The sequence below is a fragment of the Hemicordylus capensis genome, chromosome 2 (assembly GCF_027244095.1).
Source record: "Hemicordylus capensis ecotype Gifberg chromosome 2, rHemCap1.1.pri, whole genome shotgun sequence".
Classification (NCBI taxonomy): Eukaryota; Metazoa; Chordata; class Lepidosauria; order Squamata; family Cordylidae; genus Hemicordylus; species Hemicordylus capensis.
In genome coordinates this window covers 182,868,711-182,894,450 of record NC_069658.1, presented here as the reverse complement: position 1 = coordinate 182,894,450, position 25,740 = coordinate 182,868,711, and the positions used below count along the sequence as shown (strand labels likewise).

Genomic DNA, 25,740 nt, shown 5'->3' with positions numbered 1-25,740 from the left:
GAGATGGGCACCTAGCTGCCCCTCTCCTGGGTGAATCCCCCATTGCATTGCGTATGTCATGCAGTGCACTGTGGGATCCCTAGAGGCCAGGATGCGTCGTGCCGGCCTCTGGAACAGCGTGCTGAAGGTATGCAGTGCTGCTCGTCTGGGAGCGCAGTCTGCAATCCCAGAAACAAGCCATTGCCTGCTCGTCTGGGGGTAAGGTAAACTTAATCAGCCTTGCTCCCTGTCCGCTGCCTGCCTGCCTGCCGCCCCTCCCGCCTAGTTGTGTGAATAACCTCTGTGCCTACATAGAGGCAAACCCATGCCGGCCATTGCACAATGTCCGTGTTTTCACTGGTCCACGGTGTGTTTACAGGCAAGTGTCTCCTTCATACTTCACTATGTTTTCCTTGGGTGACAAACAACAGTATGCACATGTGAATCAGTGTTGAAAATAACTTCCCATATTATGACCCAAATCCAGCTCAAGTTAATCAAACGCCATGGAGAGGAGAGCTGGTCTTGTGGTAGCAAGCTTGACATGTCCCCCTAGCTAAGCAGGGTCTGCCCTGGCTGCATATGAATGGGAGACTAGAAGTGTGATATTCCCCATTAGGGGATGGAGCCGCTCTGGGAAGAGCAGAAAGTTCCAAGTTCCCTCCCTGGCTTCTCCAAGATAAAGCTGAGAGAGATTCCTGCCTGCAACCTTGGAGAGGCCAATGCCAGTCTGTGAAGACAATACTGAGCTTGATAGACCAGTGGTCTGACTCAGTATATGGCAGCTTCCTATGTTCCTATACTTAAAGACACCGGGACTAACGTATTCAGTTTGTTCCAGTGGAGCTTAGTCATACCTTAGATGGAGTGGGGCTTCCTCCCCCCCCCTTTTGAGGTGTCAGTGTAAAATCTTGCAAGTGTGCACCAAATAATAGATAAAGTGTAAATGCCACTAACATGATTCCAAACAAGAACTCCCCTTGATGATGATGATGTCATCATCAAAGGGTCTCTAGGACTGGTTGCAGCTTCCTGTTGAGCGTACACGTGGGGCAAACTCAGGTTCTCTGCCACGTAATGTGTGAAACGAATGGCCCTTAGTAGACGTGGCTTAAGGTCACCCAGTGAGTCTGCACACCGGCCTCTCCAAACCTAACTCTGTGCGCTGCATCACGGCAGATCAAGAACGGCCTCGTAAAGCCCCCTCCCAGCCGCATAATAGTCTGAGCACCTCGTGGGCCGCCGAGCGACCGCTGTTGCTTTTCTCCACTGGGGGAGGAGGGCGGGAAGGATCTGTCCTTCCCACCCACTTTGGCAAACACTTGCCTAGTTTTTGCCACGCCACGGAAGTCTCTCGCAGGGCGCCTCCTTCTCCGAAGCGGGCTAGGGCGCAGCAAGTTCGACGTGGATCCTCCGCCGCCCGCTGCTGCCCAGGCCTTGGACTCCGTGCAGGCGGCCTGTTGTCCGCCCGCCCGCCCGCCTTCTCTCCTTTCCCTCTCCGTTCTGCCCCCTCCCGCTGGGCTGAGGCTCGCCCGGGGCTCGCCGGGCGGCGCGCTCGCAGTGCGCAGTGCCTCTGCAGCGACAGCAGCAGCGGGAGGAGCAGGCGGCTCGCTCGGGGCTGAAGCAGGCTGGGCAGCAGCGACAGCAACGAGAACGGCGGCAGCGGCAAGAGCAAAAGAGCAAGAGCGGCTCCTCCCCCTCCTCCTCTCCCCCCCCCCCGTTCTCCCCTTCGGACTCCCGCAGGCAGGATGGTGGCCGTAGCCCTGCAGCCCTCTGCGGGCCGCGGGGCGGGTCTGTAGCTGGTTCGGGGTGGTGCCCTTTGCAGCAATCGGGAGCCGGAGGCGCCGGGCGCCGGGCGCAGCGCAAAGCGCCCGTGCGCCCCTATTCCTCTCGCTCTCCATGGACGGGGGAGCGGGAGGTGGCCCCGGGGTGCCCGGCTCCGAGAGCCCCAATCGGGCCGTGGAGTACCTGCTGGAGCTCAACAACATCATCGAGAGCCAGCAGAAGCTGCTGGAGACCCAGCGGCGCCGGATTGAGGAGCTGGAAGGGCAGCTGGAGCAGCTGAGCCAAGAAAACCGGGACCTGCGGGAAGGGGACAGAGACAGGGATCGGGACCGGCACCGGGACCGGGACCGAGACGGGCAGTACCACCACAAGGAGAGGGACAGCCACTACCAGAACCGAACGGACCGAGACGGGCAGTTCCAGAGCCGTACCGACCGGGAGGGACAGTACCAGAACCGGGAAGGGCAATACCCGAACCGTTCCGATCGAGATGGGCAGTACCAGAACCGCGAGAACCGAACTGAGCGGGACGCTCAGTACCAGAACCGAGCAGATCGGGAGAGCCAGTATCAAGGCAGAGCAGACCGAGAAGGGCAGAGCCAGTATCAGAACCGGGACAAGGAGCGAGATCTACAGCACTACGGGAACCGGGATGGGCAGTATCAGAACCGGGAGAGCCACTACAGGGAACCCTGCCAGCTGCATCGAGACCGGCCCCCGCAGTGCCATCAGACCCGAGAGAAGGAGCATGAATACCCCCGGCCACCCCGGGAACGGGAGAGGGGGCAGCTGAGCCGTGGGGCATCGCGGAGCTCCAGCCCAGGAGCAGGAGGTGGCCACAGCACCAGTGCCAGCACCAGCCCGGCCACTACTCTGCAGAGAAAGTAAGGAGCTGGTCTGGGCCTTTGCAGCCCCTGGTCGTTTCACCTGCCTCACCCACCCTCCCTCCCTGTAGGGCTCAAGCAACCCAAGCCAGTCCCTTGAGGGGTGGGGGGCAGGGGCGATCTCTTATGGGTGGCAGCAGAGCAGCCTGCAGAGGGTCTTGGCGCCCCAGCATTCTTTGCAACCCGGCAAGGGATCCTGGGGCGCACTTTTGAAAACTGCACACAGTGCATCCCTTTAGGAGCATGAAGGCATGGCTGTAGGCCTTCCTTCCGGACTCTGTACCCATCTCGGCCTTTGAGTCTCGCTGTAGTTCCACCAGCACCTTTGCGCCCCCCTCGGCATCCATGGCTAGGTTGACAATCCTCCTCTACTCCTTGCTAGGTTTCATTCATCTGTCTTAAGCTGTTCTCATTACTAGCTAGGGCTTGGTGGGTCTCTGTATCGGACCCTTCCTGGCACCCTAACACACAGCTTGCCCTGTACACATGGACATGTTCTAGCCATCCAGCCTGCTGCCCTTGCTTCTGAGCTGGGTTTCTCCCCTTCCTTGTCTCTTTCCAACTTCAGCTCTACTTTCAGATTCTTCTTTGCGCCTTTCCTGGTTTCCCTTATGCTAGAATATGTAGAGAAGTACTCCTCTGTGTCAAAAGTGCGTATGTTTCTCTCATCTGTCGCCCTGGGTTCTTTTTCTGCTCTGCAAAGGGGGGGGAGAGAGCGAGCAAGGGTGAGGGGGAGAGGTCTTCTAACTGCAATTGATCACTGGAAGTGTTCACTCCGAGTCCTGCCAATCCCGCATTGTTCTCCTCTGCAACATCCCAAATGGCTCTCCTTTCTCCCTCCCTCCCTCCCTCCCTCCCTCCCTCTCTCTGTGAATTTAACCATGCAAGACAGCCTAAACTTGATATCATATAACAACTCTGGATTCTTCCACGTTTGTTCTCCTAAATTATTCTCTCTACTTATTTCAGGACTACTGCCGTTCTAAAAAACGGATTAGAGTAACTGCCCATAGGTTAGAATAGCTGCCTTTGGTACAGAGTGGATCCGAAATGAATTTTTGCTGCTTGAACAAGCAACTTCTGATCCTGTGTCCTGCTAGTCCCGATACCCTTCCTCTAATGGAGAAAATCCTGCTGTAATCCTTTTGCTTTCTCCTCTGGCTGTTTTTTTTTTTTTTAAATGGGGTGGCAAGTTAGGTAGGATCTTTAACGTCTGCTTCTTTTTAGTTTCTATCACTATCCCCTCTCTTCCCAGTAATCCCTGGGGACTAGCCTGACAGCATCCTTTGGAGAAAGCTCCTGCTCAGGACAGGGACTGGATCCTGCTTCCTTCCCTCCTGCGGCCCACCTGAGGGTGACTTCAGGGTTGCAGCCTGGAGGGGTGTTGCTACTGAGTGCCAGTGCTCTGAAGAGAGAGGAGGGAGGAGGCATTGAAGTGATGCACGAGGGAGGAGGTGTGCATGTGTAGGTGTGAAATGATTTTGCATGGGCTGTTTAGTGTGATGTACTGAGTATTGAGTTCAGAGTCTGGGAAAGGAATATGGCAGGGGAACAGGGCAGGGAGGGAGAAGTGTCTGCTGATTTATGGAGTCAACAGGAACCATATTTTCCAGAAAGGAAGCAGGCTGTGATGGATGAGAGTCAGCAGCCTAGGAACCAGGACACCTGGGTTCTGTTCCCAAGCCAAGAAAGGGGGCAGGGAAGGTCCAGGTCCCTTTTCTCTCTTGGCAGATGACATCTTCTAGATACTCCCTGGCAAGAACTGTGTTATAATCACCACAGGGTTGGCATCTGAGAGTGTTATCTCCGTAATTCTTACAAGTACCTCGTAAGGTACTTCAATAATAATATTTGCATGTGGCAGGGGCCGGGGGGGGGCGGCATTTGAGAGAACAGGCTGCCCACTATTCATAATGAATGTGAGATCCAGGATCAAGGAAACTCCTCTCCTTGCTGTCTTGACCCAGGTGTGTCATTTTGAAAATCCTCCTTTGAGGAGGCAAACCAGAGTCTTTGGGCTGCAGGTCCCAGCTCCTCCCCTTTGCTGTGGTTCCACCCCATCCCCACCCCATGACTAGGGTGTCTGATCAAGAGCTACACAGGGCTTCCTCCCTGTTCCATCCCTGATCGCTTCTAATCTGGCTTGGGGAAACGGTGGGCTGCTTGGAACTGAAACACGACACTTGGGAAGTTGCTCTGAGTTGCCCAACGAGTCCTGGCTCAAGGCTGGGATGCAGTTAGCCCTGAAAGCTTGGGGATCTGCCTTGGGAATGGCAGCAGGGGAGGCTGTGTGGGGTGAGAATTGACGAATCCAGCCGTGTGTTCTTTCTCTCTCTCTCCTCATTGCCGCCTCCTTCTTCTGGTTAGAAATTAGCAAAGTGGTTTGATGCTGCAAATGACTTAAAACCAGCACAAATGTGTCTTGCCATTCCCGCCCACTCGCTGCTGACACTGGGGAGGCGTTTTTTTTAGAGCCTGGAGTGGCGGTGGGGGTGGGGGTAGCTGATCCTCTCTTCCCTGCTGGCAGAAAAGCCAGGAGTGGCTAGAGGCAGCCGCCCACCTCACCCCCTGCACTCCTACTTTAGCTAATAGGCCCGACTCCTTTTCCCACGTGGAAGACAGAACCCAGCAGCCCTCCTGATTCCAGATCCTCTGATCTATTCCCCGTCACTCCTCTTGCTAAGCTCGGAAGGGTCCAGTCCTTGCCCCTAAGTTTTAGCCACTACTAGGCAGAACTGTGTTGCATAGTGGCTAAGAGCATGAACTGTGAGTTGCCTGGAAGCCTGTACTTCAAAACTGATCACTCCGTTGCCTTAGGAAAGCTGTTATTTCCCAGCCTCCCACCTGCAATGTGGAATTAAAAGTGCTGGCCTGTCTTACAGGGCTGTTGTAGGGGATATTGAGATATTATATGTCTATGTATATGCTTTGAGCACTAAAAACCCCCTGAAATATAGATGCTAAATCTTATTATTTGGTCCCGGTTCCTTCCCAGATCTTGGTAGAGAATGGAAGTGTTCCAGTTCCCAGACATCTGTCAACCCCAGGAGATCCTAGTCACCCTTTAGTCCCACTTCCATCCCAGCAGGTGATGGTGGGAAATCTCTGTCCCGTTACTCCAGTGTGGTTTGATTCAGCTGTGAAACAGCATGCAGACATGTGGCCGTAAAAGCTCCCCGTGAAATTATTTTCCAAGTGTTGCAGTGTAAACTCCAGCCTTTGGCCCAGCTTTCAGCTCTACATCCCTTTTGCTTACCATCATAAGCCACAGAATCCTGCCCCAAAGTACCAGGCATAAAATTAGAAACACCACTGTACTCCATGCCAAAGGTGGCTGCATGTTGATGTTTGGGTAACCAGCTGATTGGGATAAAATACTGATGGTACTGATAACGCCTGATAATTTCTTTGCCTAGGAGGTGGGAACTGTCTGCTCCAAAACTTGTTTGCCTCTCAGGGTGTGGATCCTAGGCCTGTGAGTGAGAGCAAGAAGGAAGCAATCGCTAGCCTGCCCCAGGATCCCTCCTGATTGTGTGCATGGTCCATCAGACATTTCTAGGGCGTGCTGAAGAGTTTGTTGTTCCCATTTCATAATCTTAGTGAGCTGCAGAATCACTGTCCCCAGAGTCAGGGTTGTAAGAGCAGAGGGGGCTACGAGTTCTTTAAGGTCCCAGACTTGGCTAGAGACTTTCCAGGAGGCCCAAGCCAGTTCCGAGGCAGGGAGCCTACAGACCTGGTTAGCGCTGCAGCAGGGTTGATTTGCGTCACTCTGTGGGATCTGCTGTGCTCTGCAGACTCTGCGACTAACTCCTACTCCCAACCATGGAGAGGGACCCTCTGCATATATGAATGGTGTGCAGAGTGTGGACATTTTCAGCAGGTTGTTTCTCTTCTGCACACGCCTCCCTTGCTCCCTTTCTGTTCTCCCTCTGTGAGAGAAGAAAGCATTGCGATGGAGGCAGATTGTTCGTCTCTTTTAAAACCAGAGAGCATCCCAGCCCAGACAATAAATCAAGCCAGCATCCTAGCTTCCATCATTCCTAACCACAGCAAGCTTAGGAACTGGGTAACCCCATGGAGAATGTTGCTGTGAAGGTTACCATCTGTCTAAGCACAGCTGTCTAGCTTCCTAACGGGCAGTTTTAAATTTGCCTGAAGGGCCATCCGTACGTTGCCACTCTAGGGGCCAAACTGAGTGTTGCACTACATTGTTGCTGCCCTGGGCATGTTTAAGGACAGGGCAGATATTTGCAAAACAAACAAAACAAAACTGTGGCTGCTGCTGAAAATGGCAGTCTTGTGTCTGATTTCTCCCCTCCTTCTGTAACATCTGGTGGAACTTACCAGTGGACTGATGATGGGATGTTCTGTGTTCCACCATCTAATGACATGGAGTGGGGGCTGAGGAAACCAGAACGTTGCAATGCTAGGACACTCTACTCGATATTATGGAGGAGTGAGGGGGACTGGACACGTAGCAGCCCTTTTTGTCAGCACCCACACATTTTGTGTAATGCCAAATGGGACCAAGGTGCTCCACCTACTTAGACTGAGACCATATCCCAAGACCCTGCTGCAGTATCACAGACTGTACTCTTATTTCATACAGAGAGCCAACTATGCCAGAAGCAGCAGGAGACCTCAGACTGGTGCATTGCTGCTGGAGTAGTATGCTCCTGCTTCAGATATGCACCTAGTCTGCCTGAGTGGTAGACCCAGTCCTGTTTGCATACATGTAAATGTATGCACACTGCTATTCCCTCTTAACAGGGACTTCCAGATGGTGTTGACTACAACTCCCAACATCCCCAGCTTCAGTGGCCTTTGGCTGGGGATTATGGGAGTTGTAGTCAACACCATCTGGGAATCCCTGTTAGAGGGAACCCTGATGCACATAGCAGCTCACTCTGGTAACCCTCAAACCTGATATCAGATTGCTGTGGAATCCAGATAAAGCTGCCTGTCAGGGATGCTGTCGCTGTTTCCTGCATTGAGCAAGGGTTGGACTAGAAGAACTCCAAGGTGCCTTCCCATTCTAATACTCTGCGAAGGAAAGCATGCTGTCACTCCTCACCCCAGCCATCACGAAAACAAGCCCATACCAGTCATTTTCCTGGTTCCAGGAGGAAAGAAGTAGTAGATGGTTGCTAGGGCTCTGTCTCAGCATCCTGTCCAACTTGTAAGTAAGCTCTGGGTTCAAATCCCTACTCAGACAGGTCGCTCACTGAGTGACCTTGGGCCACTCTCAGCCTCACCCACCTCACAGAGTTGTTGTTGTTGGTAATAATGGAGAGGAAGAACCATGCATGCTGCCCTGAGTTCCTTGGAGGAGAGATGGTTACAAGTGCCATAAATAAATACATTAAAAAAGTTCTGTGGCCTAACTTAGTTAGCTGCAGGAGGATCCTAACCAGTGTTCCCTGTACCAGGGATTCCCAGATATCATTTACAACTCCCATCATCACCAGCTTCAATGGCCTTTGGCTGAGGCTTTTGGGAGTTGTAGTCTGGGAATCCCTGTGACAGGGAACACTGGCCCTAACTGATGGCAGACTTAGCAGAGTGGGGAATCAGTGAACACATGCATGTTCATATTTTGGCAACTGCAGCATCATATGGTGATTTGCGTGTGTGAATGAGCCATCACAGATCAAGCCCACAGAAAGAGCTATTAATGGTGCCTAGCAATCGCCTCGGTTACAATCCTTGTCCAATTCACACATTCAGCGGTTAATTGATGGGATCAATCAAGTGATGGGAGAAGAGAGATGGTCTTGTGGTGGCAAGCATGACTTTGTCCCCTTAGCTAAGCAGAGTCTGCCCTGGTTACATATGAAAGGGAGACTTGATGTGTGAGCACTGTCAGATATTCCCCCTCAGGGGATGAAGCCGCTCTGGGAAGAGCAGAAGGTTCCAAGTTCCCTCCTTGGTACCATCTCCAAGATAGGGCTGAGAGAGATTCCTGCCTGCAACCTTGGAGAAGCTGCTGCCAGTCTGTGAAGACAATACTGAGCTAGATAGACCAATGGTCTGACTCAGTATATGGCAGCTTCCTATGTTCCTATGTTCCTATGCCCATGTTTGTGAGAACCATACTTTTGGTTGCCAGGGCCTTAGTGGGTCTAGGCATCTTTCTCTTTGGCTTTCAGGGAGCTGCCGTTCCTACAGGCACCATGAGGCTGGGGTGGGAGCACCCTTCTCATACCATTCCTTGTAGTATAAACCACTTCACATGCTTAGTGCTACTTGTCACACCAACACACAGCTGCCTCGGGAGCTGCACAGGAATGATTCCTCTGGCGCATTAGTGTCGGGCTGCCGTGTGGGTCAGTTCAGCATGTGTTGCAGCCCTCTGCATGAAAGCCATCTTGCGGACTCTGGGGAGCTGGCGCAGCAGCTGTTCACCCAGCTGTCTCTCAAACAAGAAGCAGCTTTACGCATCCTAACAAAACAAGGTATCGCTTAACAGCCAAGACCAGTCCCAAATGGTGCTGCCAGCCTTTCCCAATCTGGACATGGTGCCTGGTTCTCTTACTGGGCCAATCCTGTCTATGTTTATTTGGAAATTACTCCTAAGTGAGTAATTAAGTACCCTATTTTCCTGAATTGGATACTAGGTCCCCCCCGCCCAGTTATTTGATGTTAGACATCAGGAGGTCATGTTAAATTCAGTTTCCTCTTCCTTTCAGGTAAATACAGGTATAGCCTGTATTTAATCTCTGTTTTCAAGGGAGTCATCTTAAATTCAGAGTTGCCTTGTATTTGGGTAAATACGGTACGCATGAAGAAGGTTTCAGCCAAACAGTGTGGGACATGTTTACTTTGAAGCAAGCTCACTGACCTGCTCCCAAGCAAGCACCCAGCCCTATGGGAGGAGAGCCAGTCTTGTGTTAAAGTTGCGCCATTGAGTTGGTGGTGACACCTGGTGAGGAGGGGTTTACCATTGCCATCTTGTGGTAGCAAGCATGAATTGTCCCTTATGCTAAGCAGGGTCCACCTTGGTTTGCATTTGAATGGGAGACTACATGTGAGCACTGTAAGAAATTCCCCTTAGGAGATGGGGCCGCTCTGGGAAGAGCATCAAAAGGTTCCAAGCTCCCTCCCTGGCATCTCCAGGATAGGGCTGGGAGAGACTCCTGCCTGTAACCTCGGAGAAGCCGCTGTCAGTCTGTGTAGACAATACTGAGCTAGATGGGCCAGTGGTCTGACTCGGTAAAAGGCAGATTCCTATGCTCCTATGTTCCTCTCCAGAGCTGGCCTCACCCAGTGCCTTTCTAGAAACTGGCAGCATCTTCAGGTTGGAAAGGATCAGCCCTAGGACCAGGATGTGACTGCGTCTTTCTATAGTCTCACAGGAGACAGAATGTAATGAATAAAATACCTGAAACATTCTACACATTTACTTGAGACTGAGTAGGTCCTGCTGAACCCCTGGTATAGGGGTGTTGATCTGAACATATATCCCATATTTGATATTAAAGATTTATGCAATCGTTTGGCTTCAATCTGACGTAAATTCCAAAGTTTCTAGTCATGCCTGTCGAAAGGTTTACTGGAAGCTGGAAGTTTTTGTCATGTGCCTGTTTGTTATAATCCAAGTTTGCTTAAACTGAAGGCTGCATCAACAGATAAGATCTTACTGGCTGCTGAAAAGAGGTTGTTGTAGATGTTCTTGCAAAAGCGACTGTCCTATCTAGAGATGATAACATGGGCCTTCCATATCAAATGTCATATGAATATATGGCAAAGGGATATACAAGTGAGATCTACACTACAAGTGAGACTTACTTCCACATAACCATGCATAGGATCGGGCTGTGAAACATATAGGCCTCCTTCCCACAATTTGGTGTGTAAGACCAGGAGCCAGTGTTACCCAAATGGTGAATTCAAAGTGAATTGTGCAATTTGGTGCACAAGCTCAGGAACCAGTATGGGACAGTGGTTAGAGTATCATACTAGGACTGTGGAAATCTAGGGTCAAACCCTCACTCAGTCTGGAAATCAACCTAGATTTCCACTGGGTGACTTGGCGACAGTCACTAGCTCTTAGCTTATTTCACTGGGTTGTTGTGAGGATGTGCCAGGAGGCAGAATATGATTTATTTTATTTTATTTTACATTTTATATCCCACTCTTCCTCCAAGGAGCCCAGAGCGGTGTAATACATACTTAAGTTTCTCCTCACAACAACCCTGTGAAGTAGGCTAGGCTGAGAGAGAAGTGACTGGCCCAGAGTCACCCAGCAAGTATCATGGCTGAATGGGGATTTGAACTCGGGCCTCCCTGGTCCTTGTCCGACACTCTAGCCACTACACCACACTGGCTCCCATGATGTGTGTGACCCCGAGCTCCTTGGTGGAGGGATGGGGTAGAAAATAAAACCTGCAGCCAGCCATTAAAGCCATGCGACAGTCATCACAGAGTTGTTAAGTTTTGAAAACTGGGATTTCTAGCTCCAGGTGGTGCTTGCCTGGAGTGAACCAACTGGTCAGGAAGGAGCTCCGAAGCGAAGGGTGGCGGCAGAATCTCTTACATGGCAAATGTTCTTTCATGCAGTCGCTTTCCAAGCTGTTAGGGGAGAAGATGGTTCAGCAGATATTTTCCGTGATTTATTTACATCCAGTGGTGAGAGCCACAGGTACTTCAGGATTTAATGATGCTTAGAAAAGCAGGCCAGCCCCCCTCCCAGGGAGTGTAGTTTCCAGCCGGGTTAGGAGAGAATTGATTTGTTCTTCCAGGGAGGAGGGGAAAGAAGAGCAGACTGCAGGCCTTTCTCTCTTTGGTGCATTGCTTACAATCTGGTCCCTACCTGGAATGGGAGGAGCTGTATATGGACTGGAAATTAGATGTGGCAGGTATCTGGTTTGGGGACTCTCTTTTAAAGATCCAGATTTATTCCTACAGCTGGGGCTAAAACACTCCCCTGGAACTGTGTGGGAGACACAGAGTAGGGTTGCTCGAAGAGGCGGCTCGGGTGCTTTTCATAGGAGCATAGGAAGCTGCCTTGTACCGAGTCAGTCCATTGGTCCATCTAGCATATCATATTGATTAGCTCACTCTTGTCTGCACGGACTGGCCTTCGAGGCTTCGTGTAGACATTTCCCCCAGCCCTATGTGGAGATGCCAGGGATTGAACTTGGGACCTTCTGCGTGCAAAGCAGCCGCTGTACTTCTGAGCTCGGGCCCCAAACCCTAAGAGGAATATCTGACAGCACTCGCATGTAGTGGAGCATGATCCAAATGCAAACCAGGGTGGATCCTGCTTAGCAAAGGGGGCAGTTCATGCTCACTGCAGCAAGACCAGGTCTCCTCCTCGCCCTTTTCCTAGTTGTGCGTGGCATAATTTGAGCCAGGGCTCACCACGGATCTGTTTTCAGCACCAGAGCTCAGATCTATAGCATGTCAAGCAATGACAATATAGAGGGAATGCCAAGGAGTGTGTGTGAGTATCTTTCCCTTGCCACTGGTAACCCGAGTCAGACCCTGGATGCTGGGGACTGAGAGAGAGGGGTAGGGGGCTTCTAGGCAGTGGTGTGTCCCAGAAGCTCTCTTGTTCTCTTGAACACCTCACTTGAGAGCTGGTGTCACATAGTGACTGAAAGCGCTGGGCATTGGGAAGTCCCCAGGCTGAACCTTGCCGTTGCTGTGAACTTGGCAGGGGGTCTCTGGCAAGCCGTGGTTTCTCAGCCTCGGAATTCTCCCTGCTTTGCAATATGGAGATGATAATTATACTGGCCTACCCTACAGGAGTGTTGTAAGGATTACTGTACATGAACCGCTTTGGACACTTTATAAGTGTTATGTGCATGTTCAGTAAACTTCTTTTCGTTAAGAGCCAGTTGCAGAGAAAGGAGATTTCAGAGAAATTCCAGAGAAAGATATTTCAGCAGGTGCACACTTTCCATCATCATAATGTTTAGCATTATTTATTTATTTATATACTCATTTATTTATTCATTCATTCATTCATTCATTCACTTATATCCCGCTCTTCCTTCGAGGAGCTCAGAGTGGTGCACATGGCTATTTTTATCCTCACAACAACTCTGTGAGGTAGGTGAGGCTGAGAGCTACATGACTGGCTCAGAGTCACTCAGTGAGTTTCGTGGTTGAATGGGGATTTGAACTTGGGTCTTCCCGGTCCTAGTCCAACCCTCTAACCACTATGCTGTGCTGGCTGTTATACACAGTGCTCTAGAGTTCCCAAAGGGAAAGGACTGTATAAGAGTGTTTGAGCAGGGTGGGGGTGGGGGGGCAAGGGGGCAGTCAGTCGCGCCCCCCCCCCTCTCCTGGAATGAGCCAATACTACCTGTTGTGTTTCGATTTGTATTGACACACTTTGAATGTATATATTTTGCTCCCTTTCAGAAAAAGTCCTGTGGCTGTTTCGATTTGTACTGACACACTTTGAATGTATATATTTTTGTCCCCTTTCAGAAAATGTCCTGCGGAGGCCTATAAGTAGCTCAGTGAAGGAGGTCCTAGGTTCAGGCTCGGGCTTCTCCATGTAGGACTGGGAAATATCCGTCTGAAACTCGGGAGGGGCGGCTGCCGCCAGTGTAGACAATATGGAGCTGGATGGACTAATGGTTTAGCTTAGTATAAGGCAGCCACCTGTGTCACGTGCTTTCCGTGCATTCTTTCACGAATCTTTACAACAATCTTGGAAGAATGGTCAGTATTATCCTCATATTGCGGATGGGTGTGTGTGTGTGTTTCTTCCTGTGGCCTCACAGTCATTTTAAGATAAGGAGAGATTTGAGCTAGGGACTCCCCTGTGTCCCAGCTCCTAGCATGATGCTGCTCTAGCTGTCTAGTGTTACAGTGCAGGGTAGAGTTGCAGTTACTGAAGTCTTTGAACTTTGCTGAAGCTCACACGTGAGGTGGGTGGGATTTTTTTGCCAGTCTCCCCTTCCCTCTGAAGCACTCTGTTAGTGACCCCACAAAATATATCCTTGAAGACTATGTGACCCTCAGGGACATGTTTTCAGGAGTGCTTCAGAGGAGAGGGGACATAAGTGAAAATCAGCCTCTGCACACATGACCACCCATGCTGCTTTACTGTGGAATGCAGCAAATGCACATGTGCTTCCTTGGCTGCGCACACACTTTGTCGGTCAGGATGTTGGCCTCTATAGGTAACCCTTTCCACATTGATTTGGTCTCTGTGGAAATGCCTTTGTGCCTGCCATGTTTCCTCTTCATGTTGTAGAGAATTCTGGGGCTTGTTCTACTGTAACATTGCCAGGTCTTCTGAGGCTCAGACTCTTCTGTCATTGGATGTTTTTGCTTTCAGAAGAGTATATGTGGGGAATTGTAAGGCTTAGTTGTAAGGCCCTTGGGCCAGTGTTCTCTCTAATTTTTTTCATCTATGTGCGGAATGAGTTTGTTCTGGGTATCAAGGCAGTGTGTGCACACATGTGTTCGGGATGGGGCCTTCCTGATTCAACCTGAGCAGGATCTAAAATCAACTGAACGGCCATCCAGAAACTTGTGGGCACACGCACGTGTGCACGCCTTAGAGGGAACACTGCCCTGGGCCCAACTGTAAGGCCCAAGGGAGCAAATTGGGTGTACAGGGCCAGTTTTCAGTTTGTGCTATACTAGTTCAGACTTTTGGTGGGGGCTAGTGAATATATGTTTTTCCATTAAAAACAACTCAGTGTAGAAAGCGGGTATGTCAAGGGGAAACATTCTAACCTAGTCTTCTCTTTCATGTACTAGTTTTTTCCACCGTAATTGGAGCTCATCTTGTAGTTAAGGGTATTTCCTACATGCCTCTAGGATCAATCGTGTGAGTCCCATCTACTGTTTAAAGTCGTATCTCCCAGATGCACGTTTATTACCCCAGTGAAAATTTGATAAACTGTAAGTTGACATGCCTTTTAAGATTTCAGATGATGTGCCTCTTCACTGAAATCTTACAATATATAATGTATTTAATCAATTAAAACAAAGACAGGTTACTTAAAGTGATGAACATCCTTAACTGATTAACAACCCTAGTTAAATAATTTACATTTCTATCCTGCCTTTTGTCCATCCTGAAGCTCAAGGCAGCTGACATGGTGTTCCAGGTGGCCATCCATCTAGGTGCTGACCAGACCTAGACCTCTTTTGCTTCAGGAAAGTGCCTGTTTCCTGTTCTGTCTGACAATGCCAGCTGTGGGACCTCTTATAGCGGTTGCTAATAATTGCTCTGGTGTTACATACATACTCCTGATTGGACAGCACCACGAGGAGTTGCAACACTATTAGTATATGATAAAATATAGTTGTGTATAAGGCAGGTTTACAGCCAAAATCTCTGATTCCCACTGGTGGCAATCTTATTTCCATGCATTAACTGAGGCTAATTCATGACCTGTTGATAAAAGGCACTAGTATCATTCCTTTAGCATTGGTAGGATTTCATCATTTATATTAGGATCCATGAGGAATTTCCCTTGATCCTCTTCTTTTACTCCAGTCAGCTTGATTCCACTCCCAAAGTCTGTTCTCAAGATTGCTGTACAAGACTGACAATGGGTTCTTTCTCACTTCACCATTTAGACTTAAATTGTGGCTCACAGCTTAGTTACAAAAGGACAGAAATAGGTAAAAAGAGTTTAAATTGCTCTCTGCTTGTATTTTGTCACAACCAGACTAGAACAGATGCCTGGGAGTGTGTGTGTGTGTGGGGAAGGGTCCAGAAGGTGGTATTGGGGGACTACTGCTCAACCCCTTGGCCATTGGCCTGTGAGGTCCCTCAGGGTTCAGATTTGTCCCCCGTGCTGTTTAATTTCTACATGAAATGGCTGGGAGAGGTTATCTGGGGACTTGGACTGAGTTGTCAGAAAGATGCAGATGACATTCAGCTCTATCTCTCCTTATCACCTGATCCTAGGGAGGCAGTGGATGTCTGGAATTGCGGGCTGAAGGCCGTGATGGGTTGGATGTGGCCTAATAAACTGAGATTGAATCCGGACAAGACATAGGTGCTGTTGGTCAGTAGGGGAGCCAGTCGGGATGAGGAGATTTTACCGGTTCTGGATGCGGTTGCACTCCCCTTGAGGGAGTAAGTATGCAGCTTGGGGGTACTACGGGACCCGGCTCTGCTTTTGGAAGCTCAGGTGGAGGTGATGGCCAGGGGTGCCTTTGCATAGCTTTGGCTAGTGTGCTAGCTGCATCTCTTTCTTGAAAAGATTGATCTGGCCACTGTTACCCATGCCTTAGCCATGTCATGGCTGGATTACTGTAACACACTCAACATGGGGCTGCCCTTGAAGAATATCCGGAAACTGCAGCTCGTGCAAAATGTGGCAGCTAGGATTTTATCTGGAGCTGCCCGCTGGGATCATATTACACCCATTTGAAAGCACTACATTTGCTGCTAATTTATTTCCAGGTCCTATGCAAGGTGTTGGTTTTGACCTTTAAAACCCTTGATGGTTTGGGCCATGGATACCTGAGGGACTGCCTGCTCCCAAGGGTTTCTGCCTGCTTGATGAGGACATCTGAGGGGGTTCTGCTCCAGGTGCCGACAGTGAGGGAGGCTTGGCTGTCATGCCTGTGGGACTGGGCCTTCTCAGTTATTGCTCCCAGGCTTTGGAATGCTCTCCCTGTGGGTATCCGCTCCTCAGTCTCTATTACAGGTTTTAGAAAGCAAATGAAATCTTGGCTTTTTACCCAGGCTTTTATATGCATGTTGTTTTTGTTGCTGCTGCTCTGTATTTTATGGTCCTATTGTGTGTGTTTAATTAGATTTGTATTTTTATATTACAATTTAATGTGTTTATTGTGTAACTGTTTATGTTTTAAATGTTTTGTAAATTGCCTTGAGATTGTTTTCATGAAAGGCGGTATACAAATTTAATGACAGTTAGAACATCAGAGAAACTTGGAATTGTAAGGAGGACAACTGACTTGAGTTGTAGATATCTCTCTATCTCACCCCCACTTTCTCTCCCTAGATATCACTGATAGCTGATAAATTTTTGTCTACGTCAGAGGTTCCCAATTTTGGGTTCTCAGATGTTATTGGACTACAATACCCATCTGGTACCACTTCAGAGTGTAGATGGGTCTCCCATGATTGAATTCTCTCTCTCTCTCTCTCTCTCTCTCTCTCTCTCTCTCCCACCTAGAAAACTGGCATGTCAAGGAGTAGGGTAGTAGTCTAGTCTTCTCCTTGACATAGATTATGTACTAGATTTCTATGTACAAGGATTCGTGTGTGTGTGTGTGGGAGGCAGATTCTTCACCAGGCTAGGCTGTAATCCTAATCTATGCTTGACATAGATTATGTACTAGATTTCTATGTACAATGTTTCTATGTACAAGGATACTTGTAATAGATTTCTATATGTATAAGGATTTGTGAGTGTGTATCTGGGAGGCAGACTTTTCACCAGGCCAGGCTTACAATATTTCTCTAAGGCTGAATCCCTGCAGCACTTTCAGGCAAAAGTACAGTTAGAAATCACCAAGGGCAAACTTTAGATGCATGTGTGTGAAACTTTAGGGCAAACTTATTTTAATGTTATTTGCTAATGTCAGTTCTTATAGCTTGGATGACTTTTGTAGAATAGGCAGTACTTAATTTAACTTAATTTATTTAACATATTTGTATACTGCCCAAAAGTCATGTCTCTGGATCGTTTACAATAAAACAACAGAGATTAAAAACAAAGTTAAAACATTAAACAATTTAAAACAATGATAGATTGATAGTATGAATGTGCGTGACACTGACATGTCAGCCCTATCAAGATCTGAACCCAACTTCTCTCTCTTTTAAAGACTGTAAAGACAAGGAGGACATCACTTCCAGCCAGACCCTGCTTGGGCTTTCCAGAGTCGATTCAGTATTTACAGTTCAAAGGGCTTAAAATAGCTTGCTTGCTTGCTTGCTTGCTTTATTTATTTATTTATTTATTTATATGTTTATAGCCCACTTTTCCTCAGAGGAGCCCAGTGTACAGAGCAGTATACATAGTTTATGTTTATCCTCACAACAACCCTGTGGGGTAGGTTAGGCTGAGAGAGAAGTGACTGGCCCAGAGTCGCCCAGCAAGTCTTATGGCTGAATGGGGATTTGAACTCGGGTCTCCCCAGTCCTAGTCCAACACTCCAACCACTATACCACGCTGGCTTCAGAAATTTACACAGGCAACTGGATAATATATTTAACAATAGACCAATGGGAGATTCTAGATTGCAGGCCCCCTTGGCAGGTGATTAAAATGATGGTACATAATGCATATCAAAGGAAGCTCTGAACTTGATCAATGGGGCAAAGGAATTAGTCTTCTAGCCAGGAAGAACTTTTGCTTCTGACAGTGGAGGAACCTCTCACAAAGCGGCTGTACAGATATGTTAATTGGACTCTAAACCACATTCTGGCTCTTACAAATTGGTTTTTCCTGTCACTTTGTCTGAAGTGGGTTCATCAGAATATGGCTGTCATACTGTTCATAATATTCTGGATGATTGGATATCTAGTGCAGTTCTGTGGAGTTCTGTGCAGTCATACAGCTGAGATTCATCTAGGATCATGTTCTATATTTTTATCCTGCCTTCCCTGGCTCTCTCCATAATTCTGCGGGGGGCCAGGGGCCTTGCTAGGTACTTAAAAGAACTGGGGCCTGGGCTCACATTCCCCCTTTTGATAATTAAGCTCAATCAACGCCTCCCCAAGAATATATTTTTAAAAGTCTCTAATATTATAGAGACTAATGTTGGATCCAGCAGTCAAGAAATACGCCGTGGACTAGCACTTGGTAGGGTTGTAATGAAGGCCTTGGAAAGGATATTTAGATGCCGTGATGTGTCCATACCTACAAAGATTAGAATAGTTCAGACAGTGGTTTTTCCCATGATACTCTATGGATGTGAAAGCTGGACTTTGAAGAGGCAAGATAGAAAAAGCATTGACACTTTTGAACTTTGGTGCTGGAGAAGACTTTTGAGGATGCCATGGACAGCCAGGAAAACAAACAAATGGATCATAGAACAGATCAATCCAGAATTTTCACTCAAGACACAAATGGCCAGGCTCAAACTATCATACTTAGGACACATTATGCGAAGATCCAGATCCCTTGAGAAGTCCATAATGCTGGGAAAAGTTGAAAGAAAGAGAAGAAGAGGATGACCAGCAGCAAGATGGATGGACTCGATTACGACAGCAATGAAGGCACCACTGAGAGAGCTTAAAGGCCAACTTAAAGGCTCTATCTATGTGGTCACTAAGAGTTGATACCGACTTGACGGCACTTAATCAATTAGTCAATATTGTAGAACAGCACCTATGAAGGTAAAGGCAGCAGAGAGCTAAGTGAGGCTAGGAGCTCTCTCGCATGCTTTGTGCAGCTGCCTCCACTGATGCACTTGCTTTCTGGAAGGGGTCATGGAAGAGGGAGGTGGCTGATGAGATTTGGGGTTCTGAGCAATTCATTGGGGGCCCATGCCACATGGGCCACCCCCTAATGGCACCCCTGAGGGCAGTGGCTTTCAAACTTCCCTACTTCAGGGAACCCTTTCTGCATGGACGTATCTGCCACAGAACCCCTGTGTGTTGCAGAAAATTCTGGGGTGTGTCCTAGGCCAGATGCTCAGTTCACACGGGATGCTGACCAGTTGTGCAGGGGATGCTGACCAGTTGTGCAGGGGCTCCCTCCATGTGAATGCACCCTGGGACACACTCAGCACTTACCTATGAAGACTGGTCTTCTAATTGAGAACTTCCTGATACATTACAGCGATCCCCAGTGTTCCTCAGTTTGAAAGCCAGTGGAGAATTCCTTTACCGTAGTTAATGTAGTTAATGAGTGACTTCAATTACCCTCATATATCTGGCCACTTTGCTGGTTATCCCAACCTCTAGATCATTTATGAACAAGTTGAAGAGCCAGATTTGCAGTTGACACTACACTATTTAGGGTAGTGAAATCCAAAACCGATTATGAGGAGCTCTGAAAGGATCTCTCCAAACTAGGTGAGTGGGTGACAAAATGACAAATGTGGTTCAGTGTAAGCAAGTGTAAAGTGATGCTTATTGGGCCCAAAAACCCGAACTTCACATGTACGCTGATGGGGTCTGAGCTGTCTGTGACTGAAAAGGAGACAGACCTTGGGGTCATGGTGGACAGCTTGTTGAATTGACTCAGTGTGCAGCAGCTGTGAAAAAGGCCAATTCCATGCTAGGGATCATTAGAAAGGGGATTGAAAATAAAACGGCTAATATTATAATGCCCTTATACAAATATATGGTGTAGCCACATTTGGAGTACTGCATATTGTTCTGGTCACTGGAGCTTAAGAAGGACACTGTAGAACTGGAAATAGTGCAGAAGAGGGCACCCAAGATGACCAAGGGCCTAGAGCACCTTCTTTACGAGGCAAGGCTACAACATCTGGGGCTTTTTAGTTTGGGAAAGAGGCAACTACAGGGAGACATGATAGAGGTGTATAAAATTATGCATGGAGTAAAGAGATTGTACAGAGATAAGCCCCCCCCAAACAACAACAACAACAACAACAACAACAACAACAACAACAACACTAGAACCATGGGTCATCCCATGAAACCGAAGGCCAGGAAATTTAGGACCAAAAAAGGAAGTACTTTTTCACACAGTGCATAATTAATCTATAGAATTCTCTGCCATGGGATGTGGCAATGGCCACTAACTTGGATGGCTTTAAAAGGGGCTTAGAGAAATTCATGGAGGACAGATCTATCATTGGCTACTAGTCTGGTGACTATAGGCTACCTCCAGCCTCAGATACAAGATGCCTCTAAATACCAGTTGCAGGGGGGCAACAGCAAGAGAGAGGGCATGCCCTCATCTCTTGCCTGTGGGCTTCTCAGAGGCATCTGGTGGGCCACTGTGTGAAACAGGATGCTGGACTAGATAGGCCTTGGGCCTGATCCATCAGAGCTGTTCTTATGTTAACATTAATTATGACCTCTCTAGCCACTCCCACACATAAAAAGGGTGGTTAAGGTGTGTTAGTTAAAGGGTTACACATGGCTTGGATGGTTTGTCCTCCAGAACCATAGACTGAGGGATATAAAATCCAGGCATTAAGTCCCTGGGTCTTATCTGAGAGATCAGTCCTTTCCTCTTAGATTTACGAAGGATTTCCATGCTTTTAGCAGTATGTTGACATCTTTATAGAATGTTGTTCTTGAGCAGGCACCCCACAGAGCTACATCAAGCCCACTTGAAAGGCTTTCTAGACAAACAGCTCATTAGGTGGTAAAGCTGTTCCCGGACTGTACCACTTCAGGCTGCAGGGGGCTGGTGGGTTAACATGGATTAATGCTTCCTGCCCCCCATGAAAAAGAAATGATCACTGTACATAGAAGTCTACCATGTGTGAGAGAAAGATAGGCTGAAACACATCCCCCTGAAACCTACTTTTCTATGTGCAGGGAGGTTTTTGTTTTGTTTTATCTTATATGGAGGACAAGTCAATCATGCAGTCTGTAACATACAGTCTGAACTATTTTACCACTGCAATGATTAGCACAATTTGTGACCCATTAAGCCAAATGCAGTTCACCACTAGCCATGCACACTGTGCCTGGACTTGAAAATACACCCACCATTCTGCTTTTGCCACCAAGCAAAATATCTGTGTATGTGTGTTCGCAACGTCTGACTGGTGAGCTCCATTTATCTTGTGTGTGTGTGTGTGTGTGTGTGTCACAGATTGTATAAGCTTATCTCAGAGCTCTACTTCTTCCCCTTCCCTCACATCAATTCTGCTTCTACATCTTTCCTTGCTTCCTAGAAGGCTGCCAGCCCAGCTTCCAGTCTTGGGCATCACCTTTCTTTGTAATAGCAGCCATTGCTTTGTTCCACCATGTTTGTTTTCATGTGGCAGCTATCTATCTATCTATCTATCTATCTATCTATCTATCTATCTATCTATCTATCTATCTTCTATATATTTATTTCTCCAAGACATACCCGTGGCTAATCCCATGTGTGGCAGCTCTTGTGAGAGTTTGGAGAGCTGCCGATTGGCCACGGGGAGAGGGGAGAAAATGGCGATGGCGGCAGCGGCCGGCGGAGAGGGCAGTGCAGCCTCCCTCTCCAGCCCGCCCAACGGCTAAAAGGCAGGAGCACTGGGTGGGGGGAATGGTGATGGGAGGGTGGGCAGTGGAGAGGGCATCGCAGCCTCCCTCTCCGGCTGCCTGCTGGCCAAAAAGCAGGAGTGCTGGTTGGACGGGCGGCGGAGAGGGTGGTGCAGCCTCGGGTCCGCCTGCACCTCTCGGGCCCGCCTGCCGACCAAAAGGCAGAGCGTCTGGTGCGAGGCGGGAGAAGACGATGGCGCTGGGCGGGCGGCAGAGAGGGCCGCTCAGCCACAAGGCAGGAGCGCTGGTGGGGGTGGGGACAAAGGGGGTGGGGTGGGGGTTAGGGGAGAAGTAGAGGCACAGATGCTCTGGGCCCGGCCCAGCTAGTTGATTATTATTATTTTTAAAATAACCTACATGTGTAGAAATGTAAAGAAATGAGACAACCAAGCCTGGGATGATGATGATCACAGCAGGCCCATGTGACCAAAATTAGTCCCAGGTGGCAAGCTAGAGAGCGAGGCTGACTCACTTAACAACTGCTTAGAGTAACATTATCCTAGATTACCGTGTCAGAGTTCGGTGTGTGTTTGAAGCAATCCTGTACCCGGATTTCTGATGAGAGATGTGGTGGAGTTTGTTGGCCATGATACCCCCCCACCCCCACCCCCCACCCCCACCCCCATAGGTTCTGGAGCCAGGGGGCAGCTTCTAGTTTTTAAGGGATCCCTTCTGTGAAAAAGAATTATAGGCGGCTTGGGCGGTCTGCCCACCCTCTGTCTCTTTCTTCTTTTTCTTAGCTTTCCCCAGCACTGCTACCCTGAGCCTCCATCCTGCTTTTGCGGTCCTGTCATTTCCAGTCAGAGAGTCCCTCCATTGCAGCTGCCTGAGTGGCTGTGACAGGGACAGTAAGGTTTGATTTGCAGCAGCGGGGTGCTGGGCCGCAGCAGGACGGCCCTGCGATGCGGTTGGCGGGGCCCCTGGCACAGCTAGGCCTGGCTGTGGAGAGGAATCAGCGCCGTGGCCTCAGCTGTACACATGAAATCGCAGCCTCATACCTAGTGGCAATCAGTCTGGATAATTGCTTTAAATGATACCCTTTGGTTCCTATACAAGTTCCCATGTGAGTTGGAATCTGCATTCCTCATGCTATCATGCACTAAAAGACTGGGGAAGGTCTGCCCTTTCCAAGGGGAAAAAAACCCCACATTATTTTAGTTGCTTTAATCAATGACATGCCCAGTGACCCTGTCACAGCACAATTAAAAAGTCTCTCATTTTTCTCTCATGCTAAATGGGGGCTTATGGGATGTGGATGAGGACTCCGATTGTATTTGGGCCCAGCTCACTATTTATACTCCTGGGACCTGCTTCTCAAATCTCTGGAAGGTCTACCTTTTCACTCCCCTTCGACTGCCTTGATAGCGAATACAAGTCTCAAAGAAGCAGCCAACCCACAGGATATGATCTTAAGCCTGTGCCCTGGGAGTCAAAAGTGCTAATCTTGGTTTCATAATAATCCTTGTAGCACTTCCAAGTGTACAGAATGCTTCACGGGCATTCTCCTGCTATAATCCTGTATTTTCTCTCTCACACACACCCATTGTAGATGTGAGGAAGTGGCTTACCGAAGGTCACCTGGTGATGGCAGAAGCAAGACTTTAACCAGGAGTTTCCTGACTCATAAGAAGCTCAGGCTTCTAGCTACTGTGCTACACTCTCTCTCTAGGGTATGAATCCTGCATGATTGGGAGAAATGCATTTAGGGCAGGGGTTCTCAACCTTGGGTCCACAGATGTTGCGCGACTACAACTCCCATCACCCTCAGCTGTTACATAGGAATATAGGAAGCTGCCTTATACATAGTTAGATCACACATTTTGCACATTACTGACTGGCAGCGACTCTTCATGGTTTGGGGTGCCAGGCATTGAACCCGGGACCTCCAGCATGCAAAGCAGATGCTGTGCCAGTGAGCTTCAGCCCCATCTGCATTGTGGCTGGGGATGATGGGAGCTGTAGTCAAGATCTGGGGATCCCAAGAGTGAAACCAGGTGCCATCTCCAATCCTGATTCTAAAAAAGAAAAGAAAAGTCTCGTCAATTTCAGTTAGCTTAGGCAAGCAAGAAGTGAGAGGCCAGGCTGGTTCAGGCCTGAGAACTGGGAATCGGCAACCTCCCTCCCTCGGGGATAGCGGCTAAGGGTGTGAGTCTTCAGGGAGAGTTTGCTTGTCTCACACTGCCCCAGCCTGGGCAGCTGGCTGGTTGGCTGGCGATCTCTGAGCAGCCTTTTCCCAGCTGTTTTTTTTTTTTTTTTTTAGCAGCCAGCTCCCCTCTGTGACTGCTTGGAGGGCTGCCAGGAAACCCCAGTTTGCTGACACTGGGATGCTGCGGTTTGCTGCCTGGGGCTGTGTGAAATGTCATCGGCTCTAACCAGCCTGATAAGCACGGCTCCAATAGCCTGTACATGCACGTGTGTGTTTGTTTGGGAGGAGAGCTGTCATCACAAAGCCTGCTGGCTGTAACCAGCACAGAGGGTTGATTCAGCCCTTCTATGCGGCGGCTGTATTTGTTTTCCCTCACACAGCAAGGAGAAGTTGCAGCCTTTGGAAACAGCGGCTGTTGATAAACAGGAGCCCTTATCTCACATTTCCCCCCTGGAGCAAGACACTTTGTCTAGCTGGGGAAGGCTTTTGGGGAGCCTGGGTTAGGGCAGGGAGGGGTAAGGGAAGATGCAGAGAAGTGAGGGAAGGGTGTTGGATCCAAATGAGAGGAAGCAGCGGCGTCAAAGGAGGGAAGGAAGAGCAGGGTGCTTTACTCAGAGTAGGGGACGCAGGTGGGGCTTGACTGGGAAGGCCCATAATGGATGATGCTGTGTCTCGTTTCCCTCTCCCCCTGGGGTACACTTTGCCAATTTTCTCCTTGACAGAGCCCCTAGCAGAGATCAGTGTCTGGCTGCATAATCAGCCTGTGGAGTGGAAATGAACACGGCCCTTGGGGAACAAGCAAGGCAGGCTGGAACCTTGCTTGCCCTTTCCAGCACTGCGGCAGCATCCAGCAAACCGTTTGCAGAGCCAGGCTGGATCCAGGCCTCCCTTTCCCCTGGATGCCATCTCCTGCACCCCTGGCCCTAAGGCAGGAACTCCAAGGCAGGCTGGGTCCTTCTGGCTTGATCTGAATAAAAAGGGCCAGTTGTGTTTGAGTTGGCTTGCCGGTTGGACAGTTCTTTTTTTGTGCCTCTCTTTGGGGCAGGAAGCCAGCAGCAGATGGTGATGGTGGCATGTGCCAGGGCAACGGGCATGTGCCAGGTAATCATTGGGTGTGTGTGTGCAGTGAGGACCTCTTCCCCCTGCCAGCCCAGCACCTGTTCCCAGGAAACCAGCCTGCTGCCCTTCTGTAACCCAACCATGGGCCAGAGACACAGCAGGACCAGCTTAGTATCTCTTTCCATGAACTGGGCTTATGTGTGGATGAAAGCCAGGCCCAAGAGTAAGAGCATGTTTGCTTCAACCATCTGTTTTCTTGATCTGGGACTAGGGGTGGTGGACTCATGTGGCCACCAGTTGGATTAGACACAGGCCAGAACCCAGCAGGTCCCCTGGTGTCCTGGTGCTGATTCTGTCCCCAAGAGAAACTCACACACTAGTCCTCTCCTCATGATTAGAAACCTTCTTGATGTGTTAGTTTTCTGTGTACAGGATTTTTTTTATTTAGAAGATGGTGCTTATTCATACATGCCACCCCCACCTATGGCCTGAAGAGGTACAGTCCATCCAGAACTATACCATGTGATTATGCCAGTTGTGTTGCTTGGTCTGCTTGCTCAGAATAAGTCAAAGGAAAAGGAAAATTGTCAACATGTTACTTTAAAATTCCAGTGATTTGAAGGCAGCCGTGATTTAAAGGGATAAATTTGTGTGTGTGTGTGTGTGTGCGTGCGCAAGTAGATAGAGCTTAAGTGGCTTAAAATTCAGGAACACCGTAGTGAGGGTTGCCGGTGGAAAAGGCCTATAATTACTAG

The 25,740-nt window shown here is 49.0% G+C and overlaps 1 protein-coding gene across 3 annotated transcripts in view; it reads left to right on the top strand.

The window, feature by feature from the left end:
* Window positions 1-1,149: 1,149 nt before the first annotated feature.
* The window catches only part of IQSEC2 (IQ motif and Sec7 domain ArfGEF 2), a 182,478-nt gene continuing 157,887 nt past the window's right edge, over window positions 1,150-25,740 (top strand). Inside the window, exon 1 of one of the 3 annotated variants that reach the window (XM_053293855.1) lies at window positions 1,150-2,648. In XM_053293855.1, the coding sequence (XP_053149830.1) occupies window positions 1,879-2,648 (770 nt within the window). In that variant the 5' untranslated portion in view covers window positions 1,150-1,878. The remainder of the gene's footprint in view (window positions 2,649-25,740) is intronic. The other 2 variants (XM_053293856.1, XM_053293862.1) reach the window with 2 other exon arrangements.